At 39.9% G+C, this 10,913-nt stretch overlaps 1 protein-coding gene across 1 annotated transcript; it reads left to right on the forward strand.

Moving 5' to 3' along the window:
* The first annotated feature begins 9,794 nt into the window (after positions 1-9,794).
* LOC143634538 (protein FAR-RED ELONGATED HYPOCOTYL 3-like) lies at positions 9,795-10,454 on the forward strand. Its single transcript, XM_077102585.1, has 2 exons — positions 9,795-9,950; positions 10,173-10,454. Exons 1-2 carry the CDS (start codon positions 9,795-9,797, stop codon positions 10,452-10,454), a joined length of 438 nt encoding a protein of 145 aa, XP_076958700.1.
* The last annotated feature ends 459 nt before the right edge of the window (positions 10,455-10,913 follow it).

The following is a 10,913-nucleotide window of genomic DNA, read 5'->3' on the forward strand; positions in this document are numbered from 1 at the left end:
CTTGGATACATCAAGAACCTCTCACGCGCCACCGCTCGTCTTTGACGGTCTATCTCGTAGAATACCATCTGACTAAAGCTACAACGCTTATTGTAAGTCAGTGCTGTCATCACCGACTGCATCGTCGCGCCCATTCCATCTGTACCAGCCTTTCTCCCCGACATACACACGATCATCACGTGCATAAGAAAGCGCCATCGGTCTAATAAAAACCCCTTGCATCTCTGAGTATCCCCCAATGGACCAGAATAGCCCATTCTTAAAAACGCACCATCTCTGAATGGTGCCACGAAGTCTGTAGGGTCATCTCTCGTTTCATCCCCAAACTGCAAAGCAACCCGTATCTGTTCTGACGAGAACTGCACTATCTGATTGTTAACCGTTGCACGCATAACTGGGGGCTCTACTCTGCAATCATACTCAACCGTTTGCCAGAAATCTTCTATGTTAGGTAAGGAGATGGGCAGTGTTGTAGTAATAGCGTGGAAGATACGCGAGCGGATAAGAAACGTGACGATCTCGCGAAAATCATCAACACCGCTCGCATCCGGGTCCAAAGTTATGTACATGTTATGCCCCGGGAAAAACTGCCGATTGTTATCTCCTCCTTTGTCACCACCAGCACCACCTGCTCCCGCTACAGCTTCCATATCTGCAACACAAACTGTCTAAGTTAGAGAAACGTCGAAGCAAATCACAACTTCGCTTGTTACCATGATCGTAGTTATGATTGTTTCTGTATAGGCGAAGTTAGGGAAAGGGCGAAGTTGTGAATAATTTCGTCTTAACTATAACTTCGCCTGATAACAGTTAGAGATAAAAATATAAAGGGTCAGGCGAAGTTAATGATAACTTCTCTTAACCACAACTTCGCCTCTTGTGAAGAGAAACAATTAAATCAACAGGCGAAGTTAAACATTAGGCGAAGTTAAGGATAACTTCGCCTAAACTGTAACTTCGCCTGAATATGAAGCGACAACAGTTTAGACGTTCAAACGAAGTGAATTTGGTCAATTTGGAGATTGCGGACTCAACCAAACATGTTTTGACGGAGATCAACACGATCAAGTTGAATACGACTATGTTAAAACAAGTTTGAAAAGCGGGTGTTGGATGTTTGAAAGAACGGGGTCACTAATCGAATCAAAACAACCACTGATTAACGCCATTGACATTGATTATAAGATTCTACGACCCTACACACCTTTAACACGGAATGAACGAGATTAAAATTGAGTTTTGAGTCAACGAGACAACTTCGCCGAGGGTTAAGTGTTGATAAGTTCGCTGGTTTTAGAAAATAATAATGAGTTTGACCAAAAATTTCTTTATATAGGGTCAAAGTTATACAGGCGAAGTTAGGGTTAACTTCGCCTATCCCATAACTTCGCCTGTTTAAACAACTTCGCCTATATTTTACAAAACAATCCCTTATAATTTGAACATTTTGCAATTAACTTTTAAAACTTCCTTTAAAGAGTTAAATGATACGATCAAAGACCAAGTAACCAGGTATAAAATCATAAAACGACATAAGTAGAATAAGATTTAGAAATAAAGTACACGGGATCAAATTTCAGTCTTGTTGGGGACCAACATGTTTTAGAAAAGATCCGAACAGGAATCATACTAATTAAGTGACTGTCACATAGATCCATGTTCAGCTGTATTATGACATAAAGAAACAGGTTGTAAGTAGGTAAATAACTTAGAATGGTTTTCATCGCTTCTGTGATACGGGTTAGGTTCAATTAAGCTCAAAATATAAATGGGCAACACATCAGAGAATGTGATGTCTCCTATATATTCTCAAAGCGTATTTGGCTTTCCCCAAGTCACCCCGAGTTGACCTCGACCCGTAGTGTCTGATTAAGCTGTAAATACATCTCGATATTCATCTCGTTCTCGGTCTTGCCTCTTGATTGATAAGTATAACATAATAGACTTCAGAGGGCTTATTTATTTATTTTTTTTATTTATTTTTTATTTATTTATTTATTATTTTTTTTAAAGATTTCCATAGCCGTAAACAGTAGACTACTGCAAGTCCCGAATCTGGATCACTGCAGTTTCTTGACACATTATCTTCTCGGGAATCAGAACACTCACGGACTCGTGTTTGACTGGGTAATCGCTTTTCTGCTTATCATTCGGAAAGATATATATGAAGACATGGACAACTCTTAATGAGTTTCCACTTAAACTCGAGGAGAGTTAGTTAGTATCACTTCAACTTTTACGCACCATAAAAAGCTACCATAACATACAATGACTGTTCTAGAGTCTTTTAGGCCTAATAACTTCACTAGTTAAGCACACAGAAATAGTTTGTGTATCACTTTCCAAGGTTGGATCAATTTTCATATAAACATTGTATAGACACTTCTTACGAAGTAGTAGACTTGAAAAATTATTTCATTTCCCTAAAAAAAATATTTTAAATTCTATCGCCCCGATCAAGTCAAAGTTTTCAGGTAAACGGCTATCCTGAGGATCCAATGGATCAGCTGGACCGACCACATACAAGTATGTGTCCTTCTAACTGAGTATGAACGATTGATTTTCAGCGAAAGAATAAAAACACATCATAAACTGCCCCGGTCACTTTCAGTCATCTGGTTAATGGCTATCCTCATACTCTACATGTAGAAATGAAGACCAAACATATATGAAGATATGTCCTTCAAACTGAAGCAACCGACATAATTCTAAGCGATAGTGATGTTTTTTTTTTTTTAAATAAAAACGAAAAACACGGTTACTCGGGATTGATCATCCCATTTAGCTCAACAAGGTTTTGAAAACGATTTTTGTCAAACGCTTTAGTAAACAAATCAGCGAAATTATCTAACGAATCAACCTTTTCTAGCACTATTAATTTCTTCTCAGCACAATCCCGTATAAAATGATGACGAATGTCAATGTGTTTAGTTTTGCTATGCTTTACGGGATTATTAGTTACTGAGATAGCAGCAGTGTTATCTATGCAAATAGGAGTATGAGAGAACTTCAGACCGTAATCGCGCAATTGCTGTTGTATCCAAAGAACCTGAGAGCAGCAGTTCGATGCTGCCATGTACTCTGCTTCACATGTAGAAATGGCGACTGAGGTCTGCTTCTTGCACTGCCATGACACTAATCTGCCTCCAAGAAACTGGCACCCCCCTGTTGTTGACTTCCGATTCTGATTGCATCCACCATAGTCAGAATCCGTGTAAGCGACCAGCTCCAAGTCTCCCCCTTTCGTGTACCACAACCCCAGCTTAGGCTTGCCCTTGAGATACCGCAATATTCTCTTCACACCCTTCATGTGAGATTCCTTTGGCTTTGCCTGAAAGCGAGCACAAAGACAGACTGCAAACATAATATCAGGTCTAGATGCGGTTAAATACATTAAAGAACCTATGATTGCCCGATATTGGGTGGGTTCCACGTCTGCATCACTGTCTGAATCAGCACCCAGTTTATGGTTGACGCAAACTGGAGTATCAAATGGAGTGCTGTCCTCCATCTTGAAGCGTTTGAGAACGTCTTGGACATATTTAGTCTGATAAATGAACATCCCATCTTTCTTCTGATCAACCTGCAATCCTAAAAAGAAAGTTAGTTCACCCATAGCACTCATTTCAAACCTCTTTTTCATGACGGCTTCAAACTCCTGACACGTGGCGACTTTTGATGCAGCAAAGATGATGTCGTCCACGTAGACTTGAACCAGAAGAAAGTCTCTTCCTTTTCTCTTAACGAACAGTGTGCTATCGATCGTTCCCCTTTCAAACCCATTCTCAAGCAAGTAATCGGATAGTGTTGCATACCAGGCACGAGGGGCCTGATGTAGCCCATATAGCGCTTTACTTAGCTTGTACACGTGATCAGGAAAGTCTGGGTCAGGAAAACCCGGAGGTTGCTCAACGTACGAAACCTCATCGACTTTACCGTTAAGAAACGCACTTTTCACATCTAACTGGAACACCTTCATCTCCTTGTGTGCAGCAAATGCCAAAAACAAACGAATCGCTTCCAATCTCGCCACAGGAGCAAACACTTCATTGTAGTCGATCCCTTCTTGCTGATTAAAACCTTTTACAACCAGCCTCGCCTTGTTCCTGATAATAATCCCTTTTCATCTCTCTTGCATTTGAAAACCCATTTTGTGACAATCGCATGCACATTCTTCGGTTTTGCAACTAATTTCCAAACCTCCATCTTCTCGAACTGGGCTAACTCTTCTTGCATGGCTTCGACCCACGAGTTGTCCTCTAGAGCCATTTGATAGTTCTTTAGTTCAATCTGGCTAATGAAGCAGGTGTACAGGCACTCGTTAATGATACCTGTTTCTTTGATACTTGCATAAACACATGTGTCCTCATTCAAGCTTCGTCTTGTTTGTACACCATCAGACAGATCACCTATCACGTTCTCCAAAGGGTGATATTTATGAACTCCAGTAGTCGGAACCGAACTGACTTGCAGATTGTCATCCAGGTTCGAAGATAGTTCATCAATGGGCGATTGTTGTTGAGAGTGAAAAGGATTGAAGAATTCGTCTTCAGTAGAGGCAGCAGGGGTGTCGACAGCAGTTGACGAGGAAGGTTGACATTCATCGTACTGCGGACGTTGCACAAAATTTTCTTCCTCATCATAAAGAATCCGCGTAGCTATTCTCTCATCAACTTCTGCACAATCCAAGTAAGGCAAATTAAAAGATTTAAAAAGCTTATCATAGTCGAAAGCCTCAGCGGGTCCCGTGCTTGGTTTTGGTGGTTTGTAACTTGTGATGTCAGTGTTACACACCACCTCAACCTTGCTAGTCGATAGATTAAAGACTCGTCTGTTGGGTGTCCCAACAACATATCCGACTAAAATACCTTTGTCGGCTATCTCACCAAATTTTGAGTTCGTCTTTAATATTGAACATGGGGACCCGAATGGTTCAAGACCATTCAAGTTAGGCTTTCTACCATGCATAAGTTCATAACATGTTTTATTCAATATTTTAACAGTTAAAACTCGATTAAGGATATAACAGGCTGTTGCAACAGCTTCAGCCCAGAACACCACAGGAAGTTTAGCATCAGCCAGCATTGTTCTGGCTCCTTCAATTAACGTCCTGTTCTTCCTCTCAGCCACCCCATTTTGTTGCAGAGTATACGGGGCGCTGTACTGGTGGTCTATCCCTTTCTGTAAGCAGAACATCTCCATCTGGTAGTTTTTGAACTCTGTCCCATTGTCACTCCTGATGTATTTAACCTTTCTCCCCACGATGTTCTCAACCTTGGTAATCAAGTTAATTACCAACTGAACTGTTTCATCTTTTGTCTTCAGGAAATATACCCAAGAATATCGAGAGAAATCATCAGTTATCACCAAGCAGTACGATGTTCCACCTAGGCTTTTTACATTCATGGGACCGAAGAGATCCATGTGAAGTAGGTCTAGGGTACTGACTATTGAATTGATCTTCTTGGTGTGATGAGGTTTCTTGTGTTGTTTTCCCTTTTTTCACGATAAGCATTGGTCTTCAAAGTTGAAATTTTTTAAGGGAACACCAAGCACCAGCCCATTCTTGACAATGTAGTTCATTTTTCGAAGGTGTATATGCCCCATTCTTCGATGCCATAACTCGGACTCCGATTCAGTTGCTTTTGACAGAAGACATGATTCTTCTCTTGCCATCTCAGTTGACCTCGTGTCCATTACATATGTATTCTTTTCCCTTGGAGCCTTCATCACTATCCATGCCTCTGGCATCTTGAAACCAGGATACAGTACAATCGCTTCATTTTTGGTAAAGTGCACAGTGTAATCTTTGTCACAGATCTGAGACACACTCAGCAAATTATGCTTCAGCTCTTCAACGAAATTCACCTTTTCTAACTTCATTTTACCATTAGTCACCGTCCCAATTCCAGTAATTCTTCCACCACTCTCTCCAACAAAACTTACTCTACCTCCCTGAACAGGTTTCCATTCTTGTAACAAATTCTTGTTACCAGTCATGTGCCGGGAACAGCCGCTATCCACAACCCATAGATTGTTTGCAGCCCTGTTCAACTATTCCTGCACGATTAAAGCAAAGGATTAAAATCTGGGGACCCAAGACCTATTGGTCTTGGGTCGATTAAATTTGTTAAAAGGTATCCCGTACTTTGGCTGTCCAAAGTTAGTATTAGAATGATTTCTGTAAGTCCTAAAAGGATACCTTCTTGTAGATTGACTATGAGGCCAACCAAACCTTCGTGAATTAAATGAGTTATAACCAGTGGTTTGGTTGTTAACAGGGAAAAACTGAGATTGACATCTCTGATTTTTTGGTTTATTCCAATGTCTGAACATTGGTGAGTTAGCATTCTTACCATTATAACGATTACCGTTAGGCTTATTCTCAGTTTTAGGAGGCCTCATATCTCTGAATCTTTGATTTAGAGGGCAATTAGCAATCAGGTGTCCTATTTGATTACATCTGAAACAACTCCTGTGTTCAACTTTCATCTCAACAGTTGTTTCTGGTGTTGAGGTAGTATTACTACCCATTTGTCTAACATATGGTGGGACATACGGGTTTAGAGGAGACTTCTTTTCAGTAGGCTTATACTCCTCCCCATGTCTTAGTAACACTACCTCTTCTTTTGTCTCACTAGATTCGGATGTCTTGTCCGAATTTGATGAGACAGAACTTGGAACAGAAATCTTAACACTCAGAACAGGCTTAGTCGTATCTTTTTCACTCAATTCAGGGTTTTTAATTGAAACTTTGACAGGAACTGTCTGACTAATCTCAACATCAACAAATTTCTGATTACTAGGATCATATGTATAGTTATGATTATAAGGTGGAGGAACTTCAGAATATCCAATTCCTCCCTTTTTAACTGGGGAACGTTGATCACTTACGAGGTGATCAAGTATTGCAGAGGAATTTCTAAACTGCTCAAGCTTTCTGTTTAGTTCCACCACCTTCACCTGGTAATCAGCTATCTGTTTATCCCTTTCAGCAATTAGTTTGGTTTTCTCTTCTAACACTTCATAGCTAAGATCAATTACTTGTATTTTTTCAGCAAGACTTGCTTTAAGACTTCTGATATCTTTTTCACTGGCCTTAATCTTTACTGAATAACTATTTTCTCTAGTTTTAGTGTAATGATGATCTTCTTTTAACGTTTTAAATTGAGAGTCCAAACTAAAAAACAGATCAGTTAACGTTTTCAATTGTTCAGTCAGATTTTCACATTTCATACAAGGGAGTTCAGAACTTACCTCAGAGAGCTGATCATTCATCTCTGCCATATAAGCTTGATCTTCTCTTGTCTCTCTGTCGTTTCCTTCAGTTTTGATGTTAACCAAGTTGGCCTGTTCGAACACTTCCTCAACCTCCAGATTCCAATTGTATCCCCCGTTCTGTCTGGATACCATCGCCCTATTCTCATTACTTCCCCCATTCGGTTGTGTTTTCCTATTCTGACTACGTTCAACTCTTTCATTTGTGCATTCTTTAGCAAAGTGGCCATTCTGTTGACAGTTATAACACCGGACCTTTGACTTATCAAAACCTAGTCTTTCGCCAACGAACTTTCTACCTGTTTTCTTCATTAACCTTTTAACCCTTCTCACTATCATCGCCATCTGCCACTGCAGATCCATCTCCTCCAGATCATCAACATCGATCTGATCATAGTCTTCGTCTAAAGTTGCAGGGTAAACAATTTTACCCTTGATGTAATTTTCGTAAGAAGCAATGAAAGATGCATAGAGAGCAAATTGCTGTTCAGCAGACTTAACACTCATGGGCATCTGAGAGTAGTTGTTGTTCGGAATACTTGAAGAAAAACTACTAGTTGTTGCTTGAGGTTTAGAAGAATTTGTTCCACCAGCTACGAAACACACATCACCTTCCATATTGAGAGTTACATGACCATCATGAGTTGAGTTAGAGCTCGAGTCTCCCTTTGAGTAGTAAGCAGATGATTCAGACCTCGAACTTGAACTTGAGGTAACTTTCGCACCATACATTCCCGGATCCTGAACCTGATCAGTTGGTGTCTCTTTTCGAACCATGTTAAGTTCAAAAGTTCGTAGTTTATTGACTGCTGTTTCCAAGTCAATGTTGGCAAACTCTTTATCTTCTCTCATCAAGACAGTGTACATCTCCCATTTCGGTGGAGAGCACCAAGAAGTTTTTCCACGATCTCGTCTTCTTTATATTCAATTGAATAGTTTCTGAGTTCGGTCATCAAGTGATAATACCTTGTGATGATATCATCAAGTGACTCATTCTCAAATACTTGAACACCGAGAATTGGGTTTTGAGTAGCTTAATCTTGGATGCACGTATCCCCACATTACCCTCATATCGGTTTTCAAGCGCTTCCCATAACTCTCTGGCGGTTTTGTATTTCCTGAAGGTGTGAAGAATTTCTTGTGGAAGAGCCATTGTTATCGCCGCATGAGCTTTGCTTTCTGCCTCATACATCTTCTTTTCTTCCTCTTCCATCTTATTGTATTTCTTAATTTTTTCACGTCCCTCAAACAAAGCCATTGGTGGAATGTATCCATCTTAAATGCACACCCACATCTTAGCATCTTGATATTTAACATATTATTCAAAACGATCCTTCCAAGCCACGAAATCGGTACCCTTAAGCATTTTCGGTGCCTTAGTAGCTGAACCTGCTTCCACTTCCATTTTTACCAGTTCCGTAATATTTATAGAAGTCATCTTTGGAAGAAATACGAACGAACACTCAAGAAACAAAAAAAATATTAAATTATTCCGAACAGTATCAATAGGCGAAGTTAAACTTAACTTCGCGTAAGTCTTAACTTCGCTTGAATTCTCAACTTCGCTTAAATCATTAACTTCGCTTTCTTCTTAACTTCGCCTGATGTTAACTTCGCTTAAGACAACTTCGCTTAAGTTAAGTGAACTTATGAGGTAGGCGAAGTTGTTAATAACTTCGCTTAAACTTATATCTTCGCCTAAACCCTACAAACAGTGGCGGCAACTTCGCCTGATGAACACAACATTTTTGCAGGTTTGATTTTGACGTTTTGCTAGGTATGCGAAGGTGTTATGGGTTGTTTTTGGTGGAGTGAGGTGAGTAGGATACAAAAACTCGGTATTCCAACGTAAACTCGTCCCGCGAATAGTCGAACGAAACGATTTCTACACTCGTGTGATAATCCCGAACCACACAATCACGGGCAAATGCTCTGATACGAAATGTAGGTTCCTAGCCGGATCTACACGGAAATATCTCGTTCTACATAGGTGCGGAATCCCTATGTAAGACGATACGAGCATAGAAGACGATACACGCTAAACACAAGCAAACACACGTTACAATGCCCAAAAGACACGTTGTATTGCAACTAATAACACGTGATATGTCAATCACCGATTACACGTACTTCATCGTTAATTGTCAAAACAAGCCGTAGCTATACCTATATATCATTCGACAACTTCGCCTAACATGCTAGGCGAAGTTGTCACTAACTTCGCTTGTTCCACAAGTTCGCCTATATCAGGCGAACTTGTGAGACAAGTTCGCTTAAACATTAATACAAAAACCAACTAACACAATTACAGACACTAGATACTGAACTACTGACATCATGTACCAACACATACCGGGAGTATTAAAAGGGGTTGTCCATTTAAACTTGTCGGGAGAAACAACGCGGCAGGTGATTGTTGGAAGCTAGAGGTTGGCAACGAGAAGCACAACCACGATCCCGTTGTGTTTTAGGAGGGGCACCCGGCTCTAAGGAAACTGACCGACGAGGGAATTGATATGGTTGCGATGTTATATAGGCAGGGTCTGAGGCCTAATCAAATTAAGGCAGCCATAAAAAACGCTTTTCCCGATAACAAATGTATTACTAGGGACATATACAACGTCGTGAAGCTCGTTGATGACCAAGATAAAATTGGCGACACCCCCATACAGGTACTTTTTGTAAGAATATTATTATTTTCTAAAACTCTTTTTTATATATATTATTTTGAATATATATGATTTGGTTTAATCATATATAAAATATATATATTCTGTAAGATTTAATAAGAATATTATTTATTATATTATTTTATTACATTATTTTTATTATAATTCTGATATTTAATAAGAATATTTGTAATATTTAGTAATTTTTTGTTAAAGCCAACGTAGGTACTTGAAAACTTTCTTCAAACCCATGGGTTTAACTTTTACACATGGGAGAATCCTTCCACCAACAGGACAGAGAATGTTTTCTTCTGTCATGAGAAGTCGCATACCATGTGGCGTGCGTTCCCAGATTTGTTGTTGATTGACACGACGTACAACACCAACATGTACAAGTGGCCGTTTGTTCAGTTTGTTGGTGTGGCTTTGACATCAAAGTCTTTCTGTATTGCGCACGCGGTTATCTTTAGGGAACAAGAGTGTAACTTCACATGGGCCCTGGAATGACTTAAAGACATCCTCTACGATTGTAGGGAGCCGCGTGTGATCCTGACTGACATGGACCAAGCCTTGATGAAAACCTGTGAAACAGTATTTCCCGAAGCTACCAAAAATCTTTGTAGGTGGCACATCACACAGAACATAAAGAAAAAACATAAGAGTCTTTTGCAGACAAATATCTTTGAATCCTTCCCTTACTGGTGGAAAGTACTATATGAGTCGCCAACAAAATCTATGTACGACTACAACTGCGGTCAAATGGAAGCAACGTTAGCTGGGCACGGAAGACGTGGTAAGTCTTTGTCCCGTATATACACATGATTTTAGATTCTAGTTGTACATTGCCTAAATAGTTTTTTTTTTAATTTGTTTGTAGAGGCTTGGTATTATATTCGTGAAAACTAGTTGGATCCATACAAAGATAAGTTCGTGTCCTGCTGGATTGACGACCGACTACACTTCAGG

This window comes from Bidens hawaiensis, unplaced genomic scaffold (genome assembly GCF_021521415.1).
Source record: "Bidens hawaiensis isolate Kalapana, Puna unplaced genomic scaffold, B.hawaiensis_p1.1 tig00007117_1, whole genome shotgun sequence".
Classification (NCBI taxonomy): Eukaryota; Viridiplantae; Streptophyta; class Magnoliopsida; order Asterales; family Asteraceae; genus Bidens; species Bidens hawaiensis.